We start from the raw sequence: 26749 nt of genomic DNA, 5'->3' as shown, positions 1-26749 counted from the left end.
TTGGTCTTTACAGCTTTGCAGTCATCAGTCATTTTGTTCTCAGCAGGCAGTTCAGCTCACTGATACGGACGCTATTTGTTACTCAGTAGTGGATGGAAGGCGTTTGAGATGGTTGCTATCTCCAGCTTGACCACTGGGTGGCAGTAATTGTCACACATCGTTCTTCTAACTTGGTTAACTCGTTAGTTTAACTGCCCCAGTCCGGATAAAGACCTGTGGCAGAAGGCCTGAGGCAGGAAGTGCTTCCAAAGAGGCTTCTGCAGAGGAGAGTGGGCAGGAATACAGCCGCCATCTTTGGCGTTACTGAACTCTGTAACAGATTCCTACATCAGTCTTTTAATGGTTTGTCTTTTCTTTGTTACGACTGAGTAAACACTCTGAATGTTTCCTTCTTGCTGAAAAGCCTGAATGGGCGGAGAAAGCCCCTTTGACGTGTTCAGTCTCTGGTGAGAGATATTTCTTCCTGTGACCGAGGTTTTCTATCAAATATTGAAGGAGGCCGTCCAAAGATAGCCTTCTAAGGCATTAAAGCTCAGTGGTGGTTCAGCTGAAGCTTAAAGTGACACTTATCAGTGTGGAGAGGAGTGAGCAGAGCTCTGCCTTCGTCTTCTTCTTCTTCTTTTGTTCAGCAAACTGCAGCATGTTCAAACATTTTCAAATCTCAGACTCATGGATCTATTATCTGTATCTGCAGTATTTCAGCTGTGTGACAATGTTTTCTGATTTCTTTTTAAGTCAAATGATTACGCAGGATCCAGAGCAGAGAGGGTGGGTTTAATCAGAGGCTCATCAGAGAGTGGCCATAAATATTAACTTTAATAATTTACAGACAGGTTCATTCAGAGTTCTCCAGCCCAGAGCGACGTGCTCAGCACATGTGAAACAGAAATTTCAGCTGTGAAGAGTGTTTCTGTTGATGATTACTGAGGAATGGCTGTGTATTTTACTTTTATATGACAGCTGAACATGTTTAACATGGAGCCGCACATTATGACTCACTCCCAGTCCCTTTTCCCATCTTCTTCTCACATCCGTCCACACCACAGCTTTATGCTACATTCATGAAATTACCAAGTTAAAAAGAGAAAAAACTATATTATTTCTTTATTCTAAATGAAAACAAGTCATTTCATTGGTTAACGACCTTAAATAGATTTATCTAATAAAGACCAGGGGCTCATAGTATCTTTGTTTACTAGGCAAGGCGAGTTTATTTGTACAATTCAACAACGAGAAGGTGATTCAAAGTGCTTTACAGAGACATTAAAACAGAAGAAATAAAAAGCATGATTTAAAATTTAAACAAAAGAAGGAAATAAGAACAATAGATAAAATCAGAAAAAATTATATATATGAAAGATAAGAAGTTAAAACATGATTCCGTTTTGAAACTCAAGCTTATTCAAATGCTAGGACAGGAACATTATAGTTCTTATCTGACTCTCCCTAAAACCCGTTTGTTGATGAAATACAGTCCAGTTTGACTCTTTTACCGCAGCTTTAATCCATGTATGATGTAAGCAAAGCTGTCTCTCAACCACACCTGTTGGTGAAGCAGGTCGTGGTGATAGAAGGCAGCTGTATCTCAGATGAGGGGTGAAGTCCAGCTGCTTTCCATCCAGCTCTCAGGATTCTCAGCATACGTTTATAAATCTTTAGGAATATATTGGATAACAGATGCTTTGTTTCCACTTGACCTTGCTGAGTCGTGTCTAAGTTGTGGTTAACAGTATCAGGTCCTTATCTCGTGCTGCTGGATTAGCATCCAGGTGAGCTGCTGCTTTACTTATTCCACGTTCTGCAGACTTTTGTCCAACATTTCTTCCTGTAAAATCTATGCATCATCAGATCTGATGGTGTCATTGTAAATAATGACTTATGTCACGCTTTTCTAGCCTGGCTGACCACTCGAAGCGTTTTTAGTCTATATAAACCTGTCTTTATCACATGCATTCACACACCCGTCCATCCGAGGACAATGGTGGGGCGGAGAAGCTGGGAATCGAACCACTGACCTTCCAATAAACAGCTGCTCTTCCTCCTGAGCTGCATGTTGGTTGCCTGACATGTTGTAATTGTTTTTACTCTGTAACTCTGGACTCACATGCTGCCTTTGCAGCGAGATCATTCAGTGTTTGAGCAAAAAAAACATCCCCTTTAAGTTACCATAATTCATCTTTGGTCATTCATACAGAGCAAACAGCGGGGCTTAGTGCAGTGTTGGTGTCCGCTTACAAATAGTAATCAGCTGAGTGACAGCAGACCCTCCCATTTAAGCCTTATAATAAAGACAAGATGCACCACCTTAAATGTTCTGTAACAGGCAGCCGGTAACATGTTGTAGAAACTCTACTCAGTTAATGCAAATGGATGCTTTGGACTCACTTTTACATTTTATACTGGCTTTGTTGCCCTGAGGATCTGCAGCAAACCTTACATGATAGAATCTGACCATCAACCACTCATTTTATCACTGGTTCATCTTTCAATATTAAGACAACAGCTGCAGTCTTTTGGATGTTCATTTTGTCTTATTTTGCAGGAATTCAGAATCAGATGTTTGTGGGCTGCAGTGATAATAAACATAAGCAGACAAATATAGGCAGAGATAAACAAAGAAAACTAAAAAATATGTACATAAGAGAAGAAAAATGCAGTTTGGACAGCGTGTGTTCTGCCAGGATGTAGGACGTAGGTATGAGCAGCAAAGTGAGTATCTGCACATGTTGTCTGAAGATGTGTTCTATGAATGAAAACTGTTTATGGATCTGTTTAAAACTGTCTTTACATCGAAAGGCATCTTTACTTTAAAGCGTATCCTTAACTCTGTGGTTGTTTCACCTTTTATGCACAGATTAAGTGATGAGACAACGAATAAAACCTAATCTATCGATAGCCGCCAGTAACGCAGTTTGTGCTAAAAAGCTTTAATTTCTTATGCAAAGATATGGAAACAGTTTGCATGACGTTGCAGGTTGTCCACGGTTGTCGGAGCAGACCAGATCCTGGTGCTTCAGAGGGGACAGATCGCAGAGAGAGGACGGTGAGCTCGTGTCTCTGCTTCTGTGGGTGTGTGCGTTGGTGTTACACCTGAGCGACCCAGTGTGTCCTAAGTGCCTGCAAATTTGTTATCTGTAGATCAAAACCCCAGAGTGTGTTTTTGAGTTGCTTTTAAACCTTTTGGTATTTTTCTCACAGCCAGAGGCACACACACACACATCTTGTGAGCTGCCACTTAGCTGCTGATGCATACAATCCTTTGATATAGGAGCTGGGTTTGAGGACTTCCTTTCTCAAACACTGAAGTCACACACACACACTTACAAAGGGTAACACTGAGGTATTGATAAGAGCACACCTGAGAGATGATTTGATCACACTGCAGTTTGTCCATCCTTCACTGCAGAACTCAGTTTGCCCCTGAAGGCTTGTGTGGTGAATACTGAGTGAAAACCATTCATCTTTTGATTGACACTGTGGTGTAAACATGAGACAAACCATTTAACCTCCGGTGTCAGAATACACAGTTTCTGCCCCAGAGTGTTTCATAGAATAGAGACAGGAGGAAGCCTCATTTCATCCTGAGGCTGTTCTCTACGTTGGCTCGTTTTAAAATCAGTTAAAAAACGTGGATTGTCTTTACTTTTATCACAGTAACAGACCTACATCATCTTGGCATGAGCTTAAAAGAGGAAAATAATAAAATTTGAACAACTTTAACAATCTAATCTAAGTGAATATCTGGTCTGAGCTCCTTTATTCTCCAACACAGCCCGAACCCTCTGAGACGAGCTTTCTGTCATTTCTTTAAGGAGTCTTCAGGAATAGTTCTCCAGGCTTCTTGAAGGACATCCCAAAGCTCTTCTTTGGATGTGGGCTGCCTTTTGTTCCGTTCTCTGTCAGATGATCCCACACTGCTTCAATAATGTTGAGGTCCGGGCTCTGGGGAGGATTCATCCCTCCATAAGACCTGTTGCCACTGATTTTCAGTCCACTTCTTGTGTCATTTGGCACAGCTCAGCCTTTTCTCCCTGTTTCCCTTCCTTAAGAACGGCTTCTTGACAGCCACCCTTCCATGGAGCCCATTTCTGATGAGGCTTGGGCCAACAGTAGATGGATCAGCTGAAGGTCCAGATGCATCTCTCAGGTCCTGTCAGGTCACAGCTGGATTTTTTCCTCTTTCTTAAGGACATCACTTTCAGATCCTGTTCATCTGCTGTAGATAGTTTTTTAGGCCTGACACTTCTTCTTTTGTCCTCCACTTGTCCAGTTTCCTCAAATGTTTTAAGGACACACTGCACACCATGCTGAGATATGCCAAGTTTTCAGCTAATAGCTCTTTGGGAATCACCTTGTTGCTGCAGAAATCCTATTTTCTGTCTGTCAAACTGTGTTTTCTTTGCTGTTTTTCATAGATGCAGCTAAAGAAATGGGAACAAATGATGTGTCTTTGTGACAGGCTGCTGGTAACAAAGAGCCTAAAGATCCAGTTTAAAATGGCTTCTTTGCTAAGTTGTCTGTTCTGTGTCGACACAACACTGGTTCATCCCTTGAGTTAGGAGCCTTTTTTCTGCCTGAATGCTTCATAGGTCAGAGTTAAGTGGCTGAACAAAGAAAAAACACATTCCTCTGAAAATGCTCAGGAACAAGGACTGAAAATGAGGGGAAAAAGCAGAAAATGTCCAAATAAAAACTGTGAAAGAGCTTCAGAAAGCTGGAGAACTGTTGATCAGGACACTTTAAAGGTTAGAAGAAAGTTTGGCTGCTTGGAAGAAAACAGGAGGGGAAAAAAGCTTGAGAGAGCTGCTTATGCTGTTTCTCTGATTTGGGATTTTGACCAAAACATGTGACAGACATTTCCACAAGACCTCAGAAAATCATATGAACTCATGAAAGGCCTTTAATGTTTGGTCTTTACAGCTTTGCAGTCATCAGGAGAACAAATATATCTATATATATAAGTCTATGCAAACAGCATGATAAAACATGTGGGAAGGGATGAGAAAGTCATTAAATCTCCCCTCCTGCTTTTCATTACCAAACCCATAATTTACATGTTGTTTTATCATCATTTGCATGAACATTTTATAACTGCAGTACCTGTTAATCAGATCCAAAGAGCCCTGAGGCAAAGGGCTTAATTTTCAGGTATACTGAACTTATAAAAGAACAAGAGAAAAATGTGTTTTCAAATTAGTCTGCCTCACCGCGAAAGTATTTATAGACCTAAAGTGGTCACGCATAATTTAGAGAAACCTCAGCATCACTTCCCTGCGCTTCACCTCTTGGCCCGCTCTTTCTCTCCCCTCCTGCCCCCTTTTCATCGGTTCGCCCTCTTCTTCTCTCTTAGCCTCCATCTGTCTCTTTCGCACCAACCTGTTCTGTCTCTTGCCCTCTCTCACCGTAGCCTCTATTTCTGACCCTCTCTGTCTCCGTCTGTCTGGCAGTCCAGACAGTAACACACTTGTGGTTTTATTAATTCATAGTAAAGTTGGTTAAAGTTTGCAGGAAAGATTTTAGACTGCTCAACTTTGTTCTTAAAGCATCGCTGGTGTCATAAGACATTATGAGTGACTTACCATCCCCCCTGTCTGCTCTGTTTTGTGTATTCTTTTGTATTTAATCTTTAAAATATTCATTTTTATCAGATATGGAATCTGATCCTTTTATTCATCACGTTTCATTGTCTGAACAAGTGAAGTCTGGAATGATTGAATATGTTTAAATGAAATAAAGTCATACTGCACAAAATTAGTGACAAAATAAATGCTTGATCGAGGATCATGACATGTTTCCTGCATTATGTTGTTTTGTGTTCAGACATGAGGAGCTGATGATGCAGGGAGGTCTGTATGCAGCCATGTGGAGGAAACAGCAGAAAAGTCCCGACACACAAACGGAAACACAGACCAACAACTGCACTCAAGACACTTGAACTGAATGTGAACATGTGTGATGCATTTAGTCCTTGAGCAACAACAGCAAAATGTTATGTTTCTGCCAAGACTTCCAAGCAGTGATCCTGCTGCAAGACTTTCATTCAGCTGAATTACAGCATGTGTAGTTTGTGTGTCAGGTAGTAAATATTTGCACATCTGCAGTGAGTGCGGATGTCAGAATACCAGAAACGTTTTCAATTCCACAAGATACCAAATCCAATTTCAAAGGTCATACATTAATCAAATAAAGATCATTTTTCAAAAAAGACATAAACATAGGCTTTTCTCATATTGCTTGTTCAGGAGTGTTGTTGAAATTAAGTTGATGTACGTCTGAGGTGAAGGTACACAAAGTTGAATTGAGGTCTGTGTACTAACAGGGTGAAAAACCAGCAGGTTATTTTGGGCACAAATTTGGGATGACACTACTTGGTGCTAATACAGCATGGTTTCTATGAGAAAAGGGCTGCCTTATGCTCACAGTTTCATTGTTAGAATGCTATTTGATGAAGAGACCGATGGTAATGTGCTAAATGATGAGCGCTGTGCCAGTTTAAAATCATATAAACCATCATATTTGCCTAAATAAGTTATATTAGCATCAACAAACTAGTCTTAGCCACTTCATTAGCTTATGATAAATTTATCTCCTACATCAGGTTGAACCACACAGTAACCTTATTAAATATAGGCTATCAGTCTAAGCAAGATGATATTGCAAGCTATGATAGATTAGATCTATTGAAATTATAACCACTGTGTTTGTGTTAGCATAAAGTTACAACAGCAGCCTAAATAAGTTGTGTTAGCCTAAAGTTACTATAGTAGCCAGAACATGTTGTGTTAGCCTAAAGTTACTACAGGAACCGGAACATGTTGTGTTAGCCTAAAGTTACTATAGTAGCCGTAACAAGTTGTGCTATCCTAAAGTTACTACAGTAACTAATGAACAAGTTGTGTTAGCCAAAAGTTACTACAGTATCCAGAACATGTTGTGTTAGCCTAAAGTTACTACAGTAGCCGGAACAAGTTGTGTTAGCCTAAAGTTACAACAGTAGCCAGAACAAGTTGTGTTAGCCTAAAGTTACTATAGTAGCCGTAACAAGTTGTGCTAGCCTAAAGTTACTACAGTAACTAATGAACAAATTGTGCTAGCCAAAAGTTACTACAGTATCCAGAACATGTTGTGTTAGCCTAAAGTTACAACAGTAGCCGGAACATGTTGTGTTAGCCTAAAGTTACAACGGTAGCCGGAACATGTTGTGTTAGCCTAAAGTTACTACAGTAGCCAGAACAAGTTGTGTTAGCCTAAAGTTACAACAGTAGCCGGAACATGTTGTGTTAGCCTAAAGTTACAACGGTAGCCGGAACATGTTGTGTTAGCCTAAAGTTACTACAGTAGCCAGAACAAGTTGTGTTATCCTAAAGTTACTACAGTAACTAATGAACATGTTGTGTTAGCCTAAAGTTACTACAGTAACTAATGAACATGTTGTGTTAGCCTAAAGTTACAACAGTAGCCGGAACATGTTGTGTTAGCCTAAAGTTACAACAGTAGCCGGAACATGTTGTGTTAGCCTAAAGTTACTACAGTAGCCAGAACAAGTTGTGTTAGCCTAAAGTTACTACAGGAACCGGAACATGTTGTGTTAGCCTAAAATTACTATAGTAGCCAGAACATCTTGTGTTAGCCTAAAGTTACTACAGTATGCGAGCTGATACATTAGCCAAAGAATTATTACCCAACATGTTAGCCTAAACAAGGTACAGGTACCTAAACAAGCCAAATAAGCCTAAATAAGGTAATATTAGCCTCGACAATACGTTAGCCACACACAATCAGATGCACTATCTCACACAGCAGCAGTAAATAATTGCATAATAGCTCTCAGCCAAACTTGTATAGTTTTGGTAAAAACAAGATATGCCCTCTTTTAGGACATTTTACATTTCGGGACATAATGAAAAAATCATCTGGTCCACCCCAGGTGTTAAAACTCAGTAACTCCAACCTCAGATGAACAACAACACATGACACATTACACTGTCTCATTATTTATGGAACAAAAACTGAGACAAAACACAGAAGCAGTGTGTGAAAAACTAAGTGAACCCTTCCTGCTTCCACAGGAACTAAGAGGGTAAGAAGCAGCCAGGAGCTGCTGATCAATGCTCTGATTATTGATCCTCAGTCAGTGTGAGCAGCTCTATAAAAGCAGGAGTTCTGTCAGTTTAACACGATGCCAAGGAGGAAAGACACCAGCAATGATCTTAGAGAAGCAGCTGCTGCTGCCCATCAGTCTGGGAAGGGTTATAAGGCCATTTCCAAACTATCTGGAGTCCATCATTCTACAGATCTGGATGACTTTCTTTGACCTTCTTCATCTAGAATTTGTTCCTAACAAACAACACTAAAAATCATCTTTTCTGGTCACACTTTCCCTTGTTTTTTAACTTGTCTCTCCAGTAATTTTCCTTTTTCCCCAGTTTAATCCGACACTTTTCCAAACAGAGACATTCGTGTTTTTCTCTATTTCCCATTGACAACGCTAGCTTTAAACATCATTGTTTTTGTTCAGTCGTTTTGTGTTTTCAACAAGATTTAAAGAAATGTTTCATCACAACAGCAAGAACATGTAACTTTAGCGAGCTACCTGGCAGCCATGCTGCAACAAACAATAGGGAGAGTTTCCTAATGTCAAGGTGAAACTTCCTCTGCAGCAGAGAAAGTCGTGTGAGGATTCTTCCCCTCTCATCAAAAGCTAATGTTACTCAGATTGTTTTGCTGAAAACATCCTGGATGGACTGAAAGAACTGGTGTCAAAGGTTATTGTTTGAGTAAAGCTATATGAGCAGCCTGAGGGCCCAACACCGACAGGTGGAGGCGAATGTGTCAGACAGAATTATGTCTTGTTACCAATAAAAACCTCAGAAAACGGCGATGCTCAATCTGTGCTGCAAGCCAAGACTGGACCTGCATCGGTCAAAGAGGTCAATTATGACCCATCACTTGGTCATAAGTTGCAGTTTGTAGAGACCTTTGGAGGATTCTTTTATTGCTGCATCAGGGCACCGGAGCCATTCAACACCTTAAGTTTTAACTATCACAGATCTTGGGGTAAAAGTGGATCCTGATCAGAAGCTCCACAACTGGATCAGAGCAGTTGCTAAATCAAGAGTTTCCCACTTAAGGCAGCAGGACAAAATAAAGTCAGTACAAGACAGTATTCCACACCTTAGTCCGGATTCGGCTGGAATACTGTGACAGACTCTGTGTGGAGGTGAGCTGGTCCTCCGTCTCCAGATGGTTCAGAACGATGAAGCGAGTCTTTTAACTGGCACATTTTAACTGGCCTCACTCCACTGGCTGCCTTTACATTTTAAAATCATTTAATTTGCTTTTAAATCCCTAAATGAGCTGCTACACCTTCATATTGATCAGGCCTGCAGCTCTCAGGTCAGCTGATCAGCTGCATATTGATCAGGCCTGCAGCGCTCAGGTCAGCTGATCAGCTGCTGCTGCTACATATTGATCAGGCCCGCAGCTCTCAGGTCAGCTGATCAGCTGCTGCTGCTACATATTGATCAGGCCTGCAGCTCTCAGGTCAGCTGATCAGCTGCTGCTGCTACATATTGATCAGGCCTGCAGCTCTCAGGTCAGCTGATCAGCTGCTGCTGCTGCATATTGATCAGGCCTGCAGCTCTCAGGTCAGCTGATCAGCTGCTGCTGCTGCATACTGATCAGGCCTGCAGCTCTCAGGTCAGCTGATCAGCTGCTGCTGCTACATATTGATCAGGCCTGCAGCTCTCAGGTCAGCTGATCAGCTGCTGCTGCTACATATTGATCAGGCCTGCAGCTCTCAGGTCAGCTGATCAGCTGCTGCTGATACATATTGATCAGGCTTCCAGCTCTCAGGTCAGCTGATCAGATGCTGCTGCATATTGATCAGGCTTCCAGGTCTCAGGTCAGCTGATCAGCTGCTGCTGCTGCATATTGATCAGGCCTGCAGCTCTCAGGTCAGCTGATCAACTGCTGCTGCTACATATTGATCAGGCCTGCAGCTCTCAGGTCAGCTGATCAACTGCTGCTGCTACATATTGATCAGGCTTCCAGCTCTCAGGTCAGCTGATCAGCTGCTGCTGCACATTGATCCTCCTCTCTGACAGTGTTTTAAATCTCTCCTCCATGCTGTAACTCGCTGATATTATTTTCATTTGACCTCTATTTCAGTAAATTTCATTGTTTTTCTTGTAGGGCAGCTATTTTTGCTTGTTTTATGTCTTTTAATTGGTTTATTCTGTCCAGCACTTTGCTTCACATTGCTTTATAAATAAAGTTGGATTGGATAAGTGTATCTCAGAGAAGCGGGCTGTATTTGAAGGCATGATGTAATGTACTGACTTATTGGGCTTTAGAGAAGATTCATAGGCACTGAATGATCAGCACCTTTCAAAAGATTACTGGGACTCCAAAACAGGCGTCCTCAGAATGTGTTTCACCTGTTATCATCAGGTCAGTGATTTGTAGACACAAGAGGGGCAACTGCCATAAATCTCATGTACCTTTGGTTTTCTAAAAGCACTTTATTGATTATATTTTGTGATTCACTGCATGCAGATAGAAACAGTTCAGCTAAATTACATGTCACACACTGTACAGATCGTAACACAAACTGAAAATGCACTTGGTTGGACGCACTTCTGCGCTGAACTGTCCAACATATTTGGACAGTTGCTCCTCTGGTCAACTTCCATCTTTTGAATAAACAAATTAATGCAAAATTAGTACAACAACAGTCTGTACAACACACAGCAGAAGAGGAAGCAGCTGAAAACTGGCATGTGTTTTCTGGGAAGACATTTAGACACAGTGCTGAACATACATGTTGTGGGTGCAGGAACGGCTTAACTCTGTGGTTGTTTCATGTGATTTAACACGAACAAAGCCAAAGCTAGTCTGTAGTGCTACTCTCCCCTTTGGGCTTTATGTGGACTTGATCAAACTGATAAAAGCTCCCTTTTCCTACATGTCTACATTAAAACATTTAAGCTAACTTTGCATCAATTTATTTTTAATTTCGTCACAGAGCTGTACCACATGATGGGAAACTTTAGGTCTCACTCTTAGGGTCCAGAATGTGTAGTTTAATGTGGTTTTAATGTGTTTTCAGGTTCTGTTCAGACTGACTGAGAGCTCTCTGTGACATTCAACAAAAAACGATGAAAAGCTCTTTTCTAATTTGAACTTTGAGCCAGACATCTCCATCAGTGGTGTGTTGAGGCTCTCCCCAACCCCAGCTGGTCCAGGCAGAATGACCCTTCCTGGTTCTGGTTCTGATGGAGGTTTCTTCCTGTTAAAAGGGAGTTTTTTCTCTCCACAGTCGCCTCGTGCAGCTCAGGACGGGAGTCTGTCTGTTTGGTGACATTTTTTGTAAAATTGGCTCTGTAAGAATTGGACTAATTTATAATCTAATTGATCAATGATTTGATTGGAGGATGATTGTATCACAATGAATTGGATTATAATTAGTTTGAATTGGACTGATTTGAGATGACTTTTGTTGTGATTTGGAGCTAAATTGACTGAATTGAACTGAATTGAATTGAATTAGTTTAATCAGTGGGTTTGTGGAGGAAGCGAAACCCAAAGATGATTTGGTGCTTTATAAATTAAATTGAATTAAATTGAAGAGAATTGTGGATGGAGATCCTTTATTAAAAGATTAAAAATAAAATAGTTTTTGTAAAAATGTGGACGCTTGCTCTGTTTTGCCTTTATAGACGCTGTTTTGTGCAGCTCTAACAGAGGTGGAGAGGGTATAATTAGCATGGCATGTACTGTTTTCAGCATATTTAAACAGGTTTTTTAAACATGGGTGCATACGCTTAAAAAAGCTGATTAAATTCTTTCCTTTTGTCAGAAGCAGCATGTTGACCCTCTGAGCTCTGAGAGCTGCAACAATCAAAAACCTGGAGTTACATCCACTTACTACGTCCCAGGGAACAACCCTGTAAGCTACGCCAAAAGGTGGCGTTACACTGTATCCTGCAGGATGTCTTTGACCATAGTTTCTGATGATCTTCTGAGATAATTAGACTAATCTGAGGGTACCGGGATCATCAGCCGACACACTGACAGCGAGCTGCAAGCTGGAGTAAAACTGCTCAGCTTTGTTTCCTTTTGTCCGTGAGTTGTTGTCAGTTTCAGAGTAAACGTGTGTCTGGAGATAAAAAGTGACCTGTGCCATGTTTGATTTGTGTGTTGTGTTCAATGCCGATTGTGGTCAGAGCCGATAATTACCTACAACTTCTGCAGTCATGTGACTGGGGACTGAATGCTGATTTAACGCTTAAACACTGGCTTTTTGAGCAGTATAAAAAGAGCTTTATCAGAACAAATATGGGTAAAATACCAGGCTGGAATAAGCTAGGTTTATATTTTTTACGTGTAAAGCCACCATGTGGATGGAAAGTCTATGTTTCAGTGATTTGTTGGATCTCTCAGAGGAAAGACAATAAGAAAAGGAAGGAGAGATGCAGTTTGGAGGAAGACGACAGACGGAGAAATCCAAAAAAGACTGAAGAGAGGAAGAGGAGGGAGAAGATAAGAAGAAAGGAGAGAGGACACCGGTGTAAAGACAAAAATAGAGATGGATGATTGGATCTGAAATGTTTAAGTGCCCAGGAGATGTGTTGTGCACGCTCACATGCGCACGCCCAAAGCACAAACTAGTGTTACCCTCCGAGATTATCTGCCCTCCCGCTGAACTCTGAAACACTCACACTGAGATGAACTGCCGTCACCGAGGAGTTACGTCATAAAACACACTGAAACTGAAGTCTCACACACACAGAGCAGCAAATACGAAGGCATACAGTGTAAACACTCGTGTGTCCTTTGTGTGTGTGTCTGATTTGTCCTCTGTCCGCCTCCTGAAGGTCTCCCTCAGTTGGTCCTCCGGTGTTTCTGGTGCCAGAGGGCGGTCGGCAGGTTCTGGCAGCCCTGGTACTCTCGCCGCATCTCGCTTTCCGTCAGAGGCGGCGTGGCGTTGCAGGGCGCACCCGCCAACGTCACGTTTAAAAGGCCGGCCCACGGCTCCAGGAGACGAGCTGCCCCAGCACCCTGAAAACACGGTCAGGGGAGGTCAGGGGAGGTCAGGGGAGGTCAGGGGAGGTCAGGGCAGCGTTCACAGAGCAAGAATGAAACGTCTGAGGGGAGACTTACCTTTCCCAGGTGGTCCAGCAGGCAGGTGGCCGGGATGATCAAAGACCAGCTGCTGTCATCCCAGCTCGGGCTCAGCTTCTGGGTCTGGTAGGCATAGCTCTGCCAGGCCTGGCTCTGGATCAGAACCACATTGATGTGTTTCTGGGACCCTCGTAGCCTCTTTGACAGGACACCACTGTAGCTCTGATCCACGAACAGCAGGACTCGAGTGGCTCTGCAGCCGGCCAGGTCCGCCAGCAGCTCGTTCACAGAGTACCGCTCCTTTAGATCGGCCTGAACAGAGAGCACCGAGGACATTTACATTTAGGCGCTAAAAGACTTGGATTCCATCACGAAACCAACTCGAGCCTCACAGGATATAAGATCCCAGAGAAAAAACTGACTGTTTTAACACGTTAAATCTTTCAGTGCAGAGGAGAGAATGTAAGAATAAGTATTTGTCTTTGATTCTGGTGTGGGGCAGTTTCTGGTTACAGTCTGCTATAGAAGTTTATGTTATGTCACAGTCTGCTACAGAAGTTTATGTTATGTCACAGTTTGTTTAATCATGGTTTCAGTTATGTTCTAGTCCTGTTTTTCCCCTGCCACCTCGGTTCACTCAAGTCACCTGGTTTATTGTTCACAGCTGCACCTCATTCACTGATCACTCCCTCCACAGTATTTAGTCTTCTGGTTTCCTTTCAGTCACTGCAGAATCCTTACCTCACTATCCCTCCATGCTTTGTTGCACTAAAGATAAGTCCGGTTTCATGCCTCATAGCCATAGTCCTAGTGTTTTTCATAGCCTTGTTTTGTTATAGCCTCGTTTTGTTTGTCATAGTTCTTTTTGTAGTCAAGTCATTTTGATGATCCGGCTTTGTCGCGCCCTTTGTTCATGCTCCCTGTCTTGTTTTGCGAATAAACCTTGTTTTTTTATCTAAAAGAGAACTGCATCTGGGTCCTACCTATCCGAACCGTGACAGTTTCTGGTTACACCAGGAACTGTCGGCTCTGGTGTGGGGAAATACCTTCTTTTTACATTAACTGGCAACTGTGTGCAAGGCTGTGAGGACGCGGGAATAAAGAAGCTGTGGTTCTGGACCAAAACATGTCACAGAAATCTCTTTTAGACCTGAAAAAAGGTCAAACGGGTCCAGATCTGCTCCTGTCCTCCAACCAGTTTTATGACATTTCATCATTTCCCATCACGGTTCTTTTTAAGGTTTTTGTGTGCGTATTAAACATCTTTCTCATAGACGCACGCTGTTAGGGCGGCATCTCGTTCAATCTCGTAGGTGTGCTTCTTACAATTCCATTGAGGTTGGCGTCCCACAGCAGCATGGTGCCGTCGTTGCGTGTTGGCGAGTTCAGGTACAGAACCAGAGTGTCAGCGCAGTGCTGCTTCCTGCAGACGTATGACACGTGGTTACGGATCACCGCTTTCTCCGTTGCAGGATACACGCCCTCCAGATCATCTGTACGGGAACGAGATGGAGGACGGGAGTCAGAGAGGTTCGACACCTGATCGGATGGTCAGTGTCACAAACAGAGAGCTCCTCTGTGAGGCAAATCTTTTTCCCAACAATCCATAAAAAATACCATCATTTTGACAGATATTTACTTTTATTTCATGTCAGTCGATATAAAGTAAATATATTTAATATTTTATCTCATCAGCTTCATTTAATCTGTGAACAAACATCATTTCTACACCTCAGACCTGCAGCATCCCATAAAGTCAGTGAACCTTTTCCCACTTTGTTTCCTTCTGCCAACACTTAAAGCCGTTCTGACTCTGAGGAAACCAGGTGATGCAGAGTTCCAGCTGTTATTTTGTCCCATTCCTCCTTAAACAGGTCTTAAGGTGAGCAGCAGTGCGGGGGGGGTGGTTGTTTCTCTGCTGGGGACAGGTCAGGACTGCAGGCAGCCAGTCCAGCACCCGTACCTCTTCTTCCTCAGCCAGGCCTTTGGACTGTGGCAGAATGTGGTTTTCCATGGTCTGCTTGAACAATGCTGGGACGTCCCTGGAAAAGATGTGGCCTTGAAGGCAGCATATGTTGCTGTAAAATCTCAGTGAGCTTTTCTGCATTAATGCTGCCGTCACAGAAGTGGAAATGAGCTTTGCCCCCTGATCCAACCCCATACCATCACAGAGCCTGGCTGCAGGGACTGGTTGCTGACAGCAGGCTGGATGCTGCTTTTGCTCTTTGCTCCATTTCTTCCAACAAAGATGTGGAATACTGATGGGTCTGACCACAGCACACGTTTCCACCGTGTGACGGTCCATCCCAGACGCCTCCGAGCCCAGAGAAGTGGACGAGGTTAACATCAGGCTTCTTTCCTGCACAGTAAAGCTTGTGAATGGAACTCTGTATTGTGGTGCTTGACAAAGGTTTCCACAGTAATCCCTTGTCCAGGTGCTTCTATCAGCTGCTGATGAATGACGGTTCTTGATGCAGCGTCTGAGGGGTCAGAGGTCACGGGGTCCAGCTTAGGCTTGCTCCCTCGTCCTTTACACTGAAACTCCTCCAGGTTCCTTGAATGCTTTAATGATATTCTGCTCTGTAGAGGCAGAAATATGCAGATCCCTTCCAGTCTGTCTCTGAGGAACATTGTTTTAAACTCAAACTGGAGCTCCTCTGAACATCTTTGCTGCTCAGACTGTCATGGACACAGTTTATATCACCTGCTTAATATGTTATAATTAATGAATTATTTACTAGCTATAAACTGCCCCTTGCCCAACGTTTTTGGCACATGCTCCAGGCCTGAAATGTCATAATAACAAATCAAATGATGCTTACGAGACAACATTTTAAATAGCTTGGGTCCATATTGTTTGCAATGAAATACAATTATTTATTCTTTTTTACCAGGAAGCTGTCCACTGCTGGCGAAGAAGGTCTTGATGTGATCTTTATGGAAGCCGTTGTTTCGGAGCATTTTGTAGAACTTCTGGAGATTTTGTGCATGACGCTGGAACATCATCTGCTGCTGCCAGCCGCCTGAAAACACGAGTCTTCATCTGTTATTGTTTCATGGATTTAAAAAATTACAACAGAAATGTTCAAAACCTTCAAAATGTTGCCTTCTTAACATGAATGAACAGGCGTGGGATTTTTGAGCTCATTGACCGAAACACTTTCTGATGTCTGAATAACTGAACCCAAGAATCAGTTTTATTCATTAACTTCATCTTAAATAGATGAAAGTGTTTCACTGAATGCAAACTAGTGTCTGGTGCCATCTCTGTGATGAGGTCCATCTGACTGAAGTCATTTCCACCTCTTTGTCTCCTCAGCGCCGCCCTGCTGGCAGCAGCCTGCTGCAGCAGCTCTGGACAGACTGAGTCTTTCTTTGCTTCTTCTTCAGATTTTCTACTGGGCTGTTTTCTGTGAACCACATTTCTGAGCTGGTTTGGATGCTGCTGGAAGGACTTCTGCTGGGAACAACTGTTATGATGCGTAACTATGACAACGGGAAAGTTGTCAACTTGTTGGAGAAGCTAACTGAGCTTATTTAAGCCCACGTATTGCCTGGAATAAGACCCCAAATCAAGATGACTTGAAGAGAAGAAATTTAGGATGCAGAGCAGGAACAAAATGGAGGAAAAGGAGGAAGTTTAAACCATTTCCTCCTTTAATCATCAGGGGAAATGTGAGATCTCTGGTGGATAAAATGGACGAGCTCGGAGCCCTGATGAGGACACAGCAGGAATATCAGGCAGAGACCTGGCTGCAGGAACAGCTCTAACAGCTCTCTGCTCAGCTTTAAGACTATCCGGGCAGACAGAGACTGCAGACAGAGCGCTAACAGTAAAGGAGGAGGATCACAGAGCTGGTTAGCAACAGATGGTGGAATCCTGGACCTGGCTGCAGGAACAACTCTAACAGCTCTCTGCTCAGCTTTAAGACTATCCGGGCAGACAGAGACTGCAGACAGAGCGCTAACAGTAAAGGAGGAGGATCACAGAGCTGGTTAACAACAGATGGTGGAATCCTGGACCTGGCTGCAGGAACAGCTCTAACAGCTCTCTGCTCAGCTTTAAGACTGTACTAGACGATATTGAGAGAGTTCACCTGAGTTACCTGCTGACGCTGTGTGACATCATCAGCTGAGTTGTTGCTAAGCTACAGAAACAGCAGCCCAACCCCCTGATGGAGACCTCTGAAGGTTTCTACCTTCCTCTCTGCTGCACTTCAGCTGGTTTATATTTTATTTTATCTGTAACAACAGCTGATCTTTAATAAAAGTTAAGCTTGCAGCAGGAGTAATAAAGTAGAATTTAATTTAAGTGCACTCTGTCACAAACACATTTAATCTGCTCAGCAGCAGCACCGATTCTCAGAAAACTAAGTTTGGGCAGAAGTTTACTGATAACTTATAAAATATGTCTTATTGTTTGTTTCTTTTGTTGCTTTTCTCTTGGAGATACTTAAGTTTTGAGTAAACTGAGGTGTGTTTGTGTCTCAGGTTGTCATTTATTTTCTCTGATGCTGGTTTGTTTGAATCACTTGGAGAACATGGCAGAAAGAAAAGTCCAACCTGAGATGAGCACAGCGTGGTCACAGGTCTGGTAGAGACGGCAGGACAGGTGAGTGGCCAGCGGCTGCTGGTGGCAGCGGCGGGTGTTTTTATTCAGCTCGCAGCTTGAGACGGGCAGACTGGGAGAGCTCATGGGCAGCGGCTGAGGACACCTGGCGAACTCTGCGTGGTCTGTCAGACGAGGAAAAGTTCGGGTCAGATCAGCCTGAGAATGCAGGTGTCTAAACTAACAATTAAAGATTTCTTAATCTCCAGATAGCTGCAGCCTGCCAGGTGAGGGTTTGTGGTTTTATGCAGGGATTTCCTGTGTTTGTCGGAACAGAAAATGAACATTTTCCCAGCAGTCGTTCCCACAAAGTGCAGCTCGGAGGCAGAGCTGCAGGTGTGGGTGGTCTCAGCTTCACATGAGAACTACTGAACAATTCACCACAACCAGGATCTTTACCCCTGCAGAGGACTGCAGTGAAGCTGAAGAGTAAAATTAGATTTTTATCGTCTCCAGAGTATCCTGACAACTGATGTCCACAGCAGGTTTCACCTCTGTGGAGCCGTCTTGATGCAGTTGTTGGGTAGAAACACTGAAACTCCTCTCAGGATGATCTGTCATGTTACATCAGCATCCTCATCATTAGCTCTGACTTTAAACTGACCTGCAGAACTGGTGAGATTCAGCTGACTAACACATATGAGCTGATATGAGCAGCAAAAGAGAAGAAAAAATGTCTGCCAAGAGCTGCACGTTTGGTACAAAACAACAAAACCCCGACAGCTTCGAAGACACATCAACCAAACAGGAAAGAGCATTTAGAAAACACAAAGAGACGAGAAAAACAACCCAACAGAAAGAATCCAACGAAAACAAAAGAGAAAAACCAACGAAAAACAGCCAAAAAGGACATTTTAAAACAGCAAAAACTGAAAAATCAACAAAAAACCGCCAAAAAGGACATTTTAAAACAGCAAAAACAGAAAAACCAACAAAAACCAACGAAAATCAGCCAAAAAGGACATTTTAAAACAGCAAAAACAGAAAAACCAAACAAAAACCAGCCAAAAAGGACATTTTAAAACAGCAAAAACAGAAAAACCAATGAAAACCAGCCAAAAAGGACATTTTAAAACAGCAAAAACAGATAAATCAACAAAAAACCAGCCAAAAAGGACATTTTAAAACAGCAAAAACAGAAAAATCAACAAAAAACAGCCAAAAAGGACATTTTAAAACAACAAAAACAGAAAAACCAACGAAAACCAGCCAAAAAGGACATTTTAAAAGAGCAAAAACAGACAAACCAACGAAAACCAGCCAAAAAGGACATTTTAAAACAGCAAAAACAGAAAAATCAACCAAAACCAGCCAAAAAGGACATTTTAAAACAGCAAAAACAGAAAAACCAACAAAAACCAACGAAAATCAGCCAAAAAGGACATTTTAAAACAGCAAAAACAGAAAAACCAAACAAAAACCAGCCAAAAAGGACATTTTAAAACAGCAAAAACAGATAAATCAACAAAAAAACAGCCAAAAAGGACATTTTAAAACAGCAAAAACAGAAAAATCAACAAAAAACAGCCAAAAAGGACATTTTAAAACAACAAAAACAGAAAAACCAACGAAAACCAGCCAAAAAGGACATTTTAAAACAGCAAAAACAGACAAACCAACGAAAACCAGCCAAAAAGGACATTTTAAAACAGAAAAACCAACCAAAACCAGCCAAAAAGGACATTTTAAAACAGCAAAAACAGAAAAATCGATGAGAAAATGAAAAATGTTTTTTAAAACGTGGGCCTCAACAGATTCCTACCAACACATCTCAGTCTCTGTGTCCGGTTGCTGTCTCCCACGGCGACCACCAACGGCAGGAAGTGGACCTCACAGAACCCTCCGATGGCTCGCTCCAGCAGACGGCTGCCGCCGGCGCCACCGCGCAGCGCCCCGGCTGCCAGGCGACTGTTTCCAAAGAGCCTCTCGGGTCCCGCCTGGCGACGCTTCAGCTGGTTCTGACACCGACCCTTCAGCGCCAGAGTCAGGCAGTCCTCACCTGAAGACACAACAGAAGACAGGGTGACGCAGGTCCAGAATAAACTCCTGGAACAAGAAAAGAAAACGTGAAGCCTGAGGAGGTGAAAATGGACTAAATCCTCCAGAGTATGACCACGAAATGTCTCGGTCCTTCCATCCATCATTTATTGAAACGTGTGCAAATATAAACGCAGTTTATGAGGAAAAACAAAGTTTGTATTATTCATTTTAAGTAAAACACATTTCATTAAAATTTGAATAAAATTTGATAAAAAGTATTTTTGCAGGTTGGTTTGATTGAGCTAAAGCCAAGTGAGGTGAAATTAGCAGGTTGATCTCCATGTTCTCGCTTTACTTTGTGAAGCTGAGAGGTTCAGGTTCCTTCAGCTTATTTTGATGCCATTTTCAATCAATCCATCCACTAATCAATCAATCAATCAATCTATCTATCTATCTATCTATCTATCTATCTATCTATCTATCTATCTATCCATCTATCCATCCATCCATCCATCATCCATCCATCCATCCATCCATCCATCCATCCATCCATCCATCCATCTATCTATCTATCTATCTATCTATCTATCCATCCATCTATCCATCTATCCATCTATCCATCTATCCATCCATCCATCCATCCATCCATCCATCCATCCATCCATCCCTCCATCCATCTATCTATCCATCTATCTATCTATCTATCTATCTATCCATCCATCCATCCATCCATCCATCCATCCATCCATCCATCCATCCATCCATCCATCCATCCATCCATCCATCCATCTATCTATCTATCTATCTATCTATCTATCTATCTATCTATCTATCTATCTATCTATCTATCTATCTATCTATCTATCTATCTATCTATCTATCTATCTATCTATCTATCTATCTATCTATCTATCTATCTATCCATCCATCCATCCCTCCATCTTCTATATGTGATTAATCCATTTCAGGGCCATGGGGGCTCGACTCTCTCCCTGGAAACGCTTCTCTTCCACTCACATTTAGAAATCTCACATCTTTCACCTCTAAATGACCTCAGACTCTCCTTAAAAACTGCGAAATGGAAATGGACAACACCCAAAGAGTTCTCCGAGCAGGCCCACAACTTTGTTCCCTTTTTGCCCCATTTGTTCTTCAGCCCCAGCCTCTGTTTGGTCTCTCCCTCCGTTCCCCAGCAGGTTTAAATGAGGTCGAAGGAAACCGAAGCCTGTGCAAACCCATCTGTGGGCCCCAGCAGGTGGCTCAGAGCTGCGTGAGCAGGTATGAATAATTCACAGGTGAGTCCGTGTGACATCGGCCCAAAGTCGCCTCAACATCTGGCTCTTTCACAGCAGGAGGTCAGAAAGTTGCTCTCACACTGAAAGGACTCGCACTTTTCTGTCCCTTCAGATCATTTCTTCTTCATCTCTTCCTCCTGCCTTTCCTTCTCAGTGATGGAACCTTAGAAATGTTGCTTTGCTCCAGAACTGCTGTGGCTCTCCTGATTTGATCTATGCATGTTTCCTCTGCTTCATATTCACACCACAAACAGACACAGATACGTGGATGAAGACGCTCAGAAACAGGCCAAATGTTTGCTTTACTTGTGCCTTCTATTCGAGCCTCTTTTATCCGTCCAAATGAGTCCAATTAAGAGGTGAATCTGATGCAAATTTCTGAAGCATCTCTTGTCAGATGTTCATCAGACACCAGCTGGTTCTGAGCAGCCTGGAAGCTGGAAACAGCACAGATTCACCAAAGCTGGGTTCAGATTGAGCCACATGGGTTTAATCAACCCTCGAGGGCTCCTTATTACACTGACATGATGATTTTTAGCTGCTTTCTTCCTCCAATATGTTTTGCTCATAAGAGAGGGGATAAAAATGGTGAGAAACTGTGAAGACTTGTTCTCCATCCCTCATGCTGTCACATTGTGGCTCTCCATTGGTCTGCTGAGCGAAGCCGTGAGGAAATGGGACCCGTATCTGAATGTTTGCTGCGACATTAACACATCATTACGTCTCTCATGTCTGAAAAGAGTCCTGATTCATCAGCATTAAGGGACAGAACTGTGTTCTTGGTCTTTTTTACGTTAATATTCTTCACCTCCAGATGTTTTTGGTCATTTCCAAAACAGAAACGTCCAAATTGTGCGGCCAAAACTAACCTTGTTCTCTATGTGTTTTAGATATTTAACCACAACCAATACTGACATTTGTGCCTCTGCCTAATAAAAGCCCAAACCTATAAACTACACCTCTGCCAAATCTGATGCAGCAGAACTCCATCTATGCCAGCAGCACCTTCAGCTCAGGTACCAGCTGGAGCCTGGTGGTGACCCCATGGGTCAGTTGTAGGCACATAACTAAACTTTTGAAGAACATCTGACCTCTTGTGGTTGTTAGAACAACTGAATGTTGTGAATTTATTAGCATATGTGATGGTGGTTCAGAAGAAAGAATGTATTTAAGCCCAAACCACAATCATGTTCTTTCCAAGTAGTTTTGAACTTTAGTTTAGTTTGTTAACTGTGAAGAAGTTTGTTTTTCTGTCCCTAAATGAGTCATATTATTGCCTAAATTCAGCTGAGAAGAGCTGAAACTGTTGCAGTGGTTCCTTCCTTCCTTCCTTCCTTCCTTCCTTCCTTCCTTCCTTCCTTCCTTCCTTCCTTCCTTCCTTCCTTCCTTCCTTCAGTGGCCTTTTGTGGCTTGTTTACAGAAATACTTAAAGATGGCGTTTGCATCACGATGGAAATGCTCATATTAGTCGTGTTTAAAGAGGATAAATATTACCTGTGTGGTCATTTACTTCTGAGATATGCAGTACCTCGTGGCGCCTGCATGGGGCGCTAGTTTAGACGATGCTTTAGTGGGTCACATTTGAGGATATGAAGGAACTATCTATGAGTTGTTACAGGGTTAAAATGTGACTGAGAGGAAAGACTGAATTAGAAAGACGGAGTGAACAAAAGCGCATCGTCTGCATAGAAAAATCCCATTTGAATATAGTGAGAAATCATTTCTGTAACATATCAAAGTCAAAAAGTTCTGCTTATTACGTCAAATATGACGAGCTGGAAACTTTACATTTTATTCAGATGCACCTCAACAGAAAAGAACAAATCGGTCATTTAGCTGAAACAGAGCGTCCGGCTCACCCAGGTAAATGCCGTCCAGGTGTGAGCACTTCTTCTTCGTCACATTCACATCCACGTAGAAGAGGACCACAGGGTGCCCGAAGTTCTCCCCCGGGCTCGGATCGAGCACCAACACGGCGTCGTGGGCGGTGAAGCCGGGTAAGGCCTGCTGGTGGCGGTGTGGTCCCTCCCCTCTGTTCAGCATCCGCCCAACGCTGAATCCTCCCCGCAGCTTGGAGCTCAGCAGCCCGCCCGAGGAGTCCGGCAGGACGGCCAGAACCTTGCCTGACGGACCTGGACGGATGGAGGAAGACAAGTGGAGCTAAAAGAAGTTCTGGATGCTCAAAGGAAGAGCTGGAAGCACTTTGAAAAGTCCACAGATGTCTGTGCAGAACCAGTGCAGGTTATAATCTGGGCTTTATCACGTAAATATGAGTTTATGGCATCTTTTATTAATTATTTAATTCACAGATCGATATTAGATCAATAAATAACTTAGAATTTAAGCTGTGAAACAAACCTGAAATAAGTTAGTGAAGTTAATATAAATTTATATGAATATATAGTATGATTTAATGAAAATAAATGTGTGCATAAGTGATGTAACGTTACAAAATATAAGAAGCTAAAATAAATAGACATTAGTAGACAATAACGAATAGATATTAAACAATATTAACTCTCTTTTACATTTGTATTTACTTTACTGGTTAAACTATATTAATTTAGACTTAAATGTTCTTCCATGAGCTGGAAAACAGATGCATTATCTGCTTTTTCTCTTTCTGTGGTCAGTTTAATGCGATAAACGCAGTTTTACATCAGCTGGTGTTTGCGGGTGCGTCAGCTGACGTCCTACCTGCAGCGGCGCGCGGCTCCGACACGTACACGGCCACAGAGGACAGGGGCAGGTGGGCGAGCCGCCGGCATTCGGCCTCAGACACAGCGGACAGGCGGAGGCAGCGGTCCAGCTGGTCCCACTGCAGAGACTGCAGACCCGAGCGGACCCAGCGCTCCAGCCGCCCCGGGGCCAGGCTGCCCGCGGGGGCCACGGACAGCGCGTGGAGGATGGAGAGGAGAGCCGCAGGAGGCATCAGGAGCTGCATCCTCACCTTTGTGTTTCTGGGTTTGATGTCGATGGGATTTTCCTCTTCCTTCTTCTTCTGTTGTTTTGTTTTTCTACTCTTGCTTTTCCTCTTGGCTCATAATTTCTGCCTTTTTGCTCTTTTTCTGCTCAAACATTCCTCTTCCAGGTCCTGTTTTCTTACCTTCCTTTAAGATATTTTCTCTCTTTATCCTTTCTATTCCTTCACCTTTGACTTGTTTCCTTTGAATTTCTTTAGTTGGCCCTTGAACTCCCTCACGTCTTCTTCTTCTGTTCTTTTCCTCCTTGATGAAATCTGGAGGGAGAAATAAATGAAGATGATATCAGCCTTCCGTCTCTTTATTGCTTTGCTTCCTTTCTTCTTCAGCTGGACTTGAAATTGGAAGAAAAACTGAGTCCTACAGCATCATGAGGAGGAAAAACACCGTCCTTCGTTTGCGATTCAGCTTTTTTCTGTTTGTTTTATGCTAAACAAAACCACTTTTCTTCTGTCACAGCCTCTGTTTTCATCTTTTCTTGTTCTTTAATTCTTCTTCTCTTTCCCTCTGAGCGGCGGCATCAGACACCAACATCCTCCTTTAGCTCCAATCTGCCCACGCTTCACTTTTTCCTCTTTATCCCTTGTTCTTTTGGATCTTTGAAAAGAAAATATATGTATCCAGTATCCTCAAAAGGTGGCAGTTGAAACTTTCTTTGATCAGATGATGGACTTTCTCCTCCCCCTCTTCTTCTTTTCTTCCTTTATTCCTCTTGTGAGCCGGAGCAGCTTCAGGCTCGGTGTCGGTTTGGAAGGTGAAAGATCCGGTTTGTCCTGCAGGTCGTCTGCAGCTCTGAGGAAAGAAGCTGCTGCTGCTCTCTTTATCTGTGACACTCACACTCACACTCACACTCACACTCACACTCACACACACACTCACACTCACACTCACACTCACACTCACACTCACACTCACACACACACTCACACTCACACTCACACTCACACTCACACTCACACTCACACACATAGTCTGCAAGCTCTGACATGCCAGAGAGGGAGGGAAGGGATGGAAAGGATAAGTGAGGATGAAATGAGAGTACAGGGTAGGACGGCAGAGGGGATAAAAGAGAGGATGAAGGAGGGAGAGGGGAGGAAAAGTTAGACAAGAGGAGGAAGTTAAAAGAAAGACCACATGACACATTAAAGAAATTAATAAGATTTGGAAAAGGGATAAAAAGTTCAAGAGAAAGAGAGAGAGTGAAAGTGGAGAAACAGAAAGTTAAACTAAAGGAAAGAGAACATGATTTGGAAAGAAGAAGAGAACAAAGAAGGAGAGTTAAAAAAGAGGAAATAAGGAGGAAGTCAGAAGGAAGGAGAGGAGGGAGGAAAAGATAAGAAAAGGAGAAAGTAGGAAAGGAGAAGAAATAGAGCTTCATCTGGGGAAAGAGGAAGCAAATGAGAGGAAAAGAAGAAGAGATGGGACAAAGACATAGGAAAGGAAAGACTGAGAGGAAGCAAGGGAAGATGGAGAGAAATAAATAAAATGAGAGGAAACAGGAACACAAAAGGAGTGAGAAGAGGAGCAATGGTGGGATTAAGGTTTACCTCCTGCGGGGCCCTCTGCTGGTGGAAAGTAGGAACTACAAAAGATTTATTCTTTATTTTGGACTAAAACCAACTTTATCTCTTATTTTCTGAAAATCAGGAACTTTAATCTGCTAATGGACCGTAAAATATCAAATAAATCCAGTTACAACAAAGTTAAACAACTATTTTATTCATCTGATGAAGTTTTGGTCACAGAAATGCTTTAAAATGACACCAGTGAAGTCAAGTTCAAATGTGGAACCATTTTAATGTTTATAGCAACAGAAATTAGCCCATTCTTCTTCTCATGATTTCCTTTTGATTTATTCCACTATAAACAGATACACCTACATGTTTAGACTTCATACAACCATCAGTTTGTCCCACACGGATCCGCAGATGAACATCAGCTTGTTGGTTTCAGACAGAAGTCAGATTTTCAGTCATTAGCAACACAAATCTGAGGGTTTTTCTTCTAAAACGTTGTAAAAAGCTTCCATTAACTGGTTTGAAGGCTCTGCAGCGTCATCAGAAGGGTGTGTGGTGTGGGGTGAGTGGTTAGTGGTCGTAAGTCGGTAAAATAAGTAATTATTCTAACAGGAAACAAACCACGAGGAGGAAAAAACAACAGCTGTGGTGGACATCCACAAGAGGAAAATGGAGAGAGCTCTTCTTCAGGAATATCTTCTTCAGGAATATCTTCTGGGAATATCTGGGATGTGATATAATATCTGGGAATATCTGGGATGTGATATAATATCTGGGAATATCTGGGATGTGATATAATATCTGGGAAGACGCCGGTCAGTCACAGAGTTCATTGTTTATAGACCCAGATCAGAAACAGCTGGTGAGTCAGATGATTTTCAATGTGGTTTCCATTCCCCCAAATGTGCATCAAGTCTTCCTTAAAGACAGAAAGAAAGACGTCACCCCAAGTAAACTTTGATCAGTTTTCATTCAACCCACAATTTGAACAGTTTTAACTCAAAGTATGTGTGTATTGAAAAGTAAAGATAAATATGAAGGAGCTGCTGCCAGAGAACATAACAGAAGTTAAAGTTAAAGTCATTTAAAGGTTGATCAGCTAGAACAGGCTTTTATGCTTTAATGCTCAGAAAACACAGGTTTTTCTCATACTGTACACTATTTCAGCTGGTCTTTATCCTCTCTTATGCACACAGTTTTAGCTTTGGTAGCAAAGAGTTTCACAGGAACAGAAAAGCAACA

General features: G+C 42.5%; 2 protein-coding genes across 2 annotated transcripts in view; one reads left to right on the top strand and one right to left on the bottom strand.

Annotated features, from left to right (window-relative positions):
- Positions 1 to 9148, top strand: part of abcb6b (ATP binding cassette subfamily B member 6 (LAN blood group) b) — a 42980-nt gene extending 33832 nt beyond the window's left edge. The window contains exons 17-18 of the mRNA XM_072397580.1: positions 2975 to 3043; positions 5821 to 9148. Coding sequence (XP_072253681.1) covers positions 2975 to 3043; positions 5821 to 5935 — 184 coding nt within the window. The 3' untranslated portion in view covers positions 5936 to 9148. The remainder of the gene's footprint in view (positions 1 to 2974; positions 3044 to 5820) is intronic.
- A 1355-nt stretch (positions 9149 to 10503) lies between these two features.
- LOC140319793 (uncharacterized) lies at positions 10504 to 24947 on the bottom strand. Its single transcript, XM_072397578.1, has 8 exons — positions 23707 to 24947; positions 22869 to 23141; positions 19497 to 19733; positions 17689 to 17859; positions 16017 to 16148; positions 14452 to 14618; positions 13165 to 13437; positions 10504 to 13062 (listed from the first exon to the last, which is right to left on the bottom strand). Exons 1-8 carry the CDS (start codon positions 23951 to 23953, stop codon positions 12886 to 12888), a joined length of 1677 nt encoding a protein of 558 aa, XP_072253679.1. The 5' UTR covers positions 23954 to 24947; the 3' UTR covers positions 10504 to 12885.
- Between the last annotated feature and the right edge of the window lie 1802 nt (positions 24948 to 26749).

This window comes from Leuresthes tenuis, unplaced genomic scaffold (assembly GCF_036924035.1).
Source record: "Leuresthes tenuis unplaced genomic scaffold, fLeuTen1.0.hap1 SCAF_12, whole genome shotgun sequence".
Classification (NCBI taxonomy): Eukaryota; Metazoa; Chordata; class Actinopteri; order Atheriniformes; family Atherinopsidae; genus Leuresthes; species Leuresthes tenuis.
Note: the sequence above shows the minus strand (reverse complement) of the source record. Positions and strands in the feature narration are given on the sequence as shown.

Coding starts and splice junctions, on each gene's coding strand:
- LOC140319793 (XM_072397578.1), bottom strand. CDS start 23,953: ATGCAGCTCCTGATGCCTCCTGCGGCTCTCCTCTCCATCCTCCACGCG. Junction 19,734..22,868: donor CCTGGACGGCATTTACCTGG/GTGAGCCGGACG, acceptor TTGTGTCTTCAG/GTGAGGACTGCCTGACTCTG. Junction 17,860..19,496: donor ACAGAGACTGAGATGTGTTG/GTAGGAATCTGT, acceptor CTCGTCTGACAG/ACCACGCAGAGTTCGCCAGG.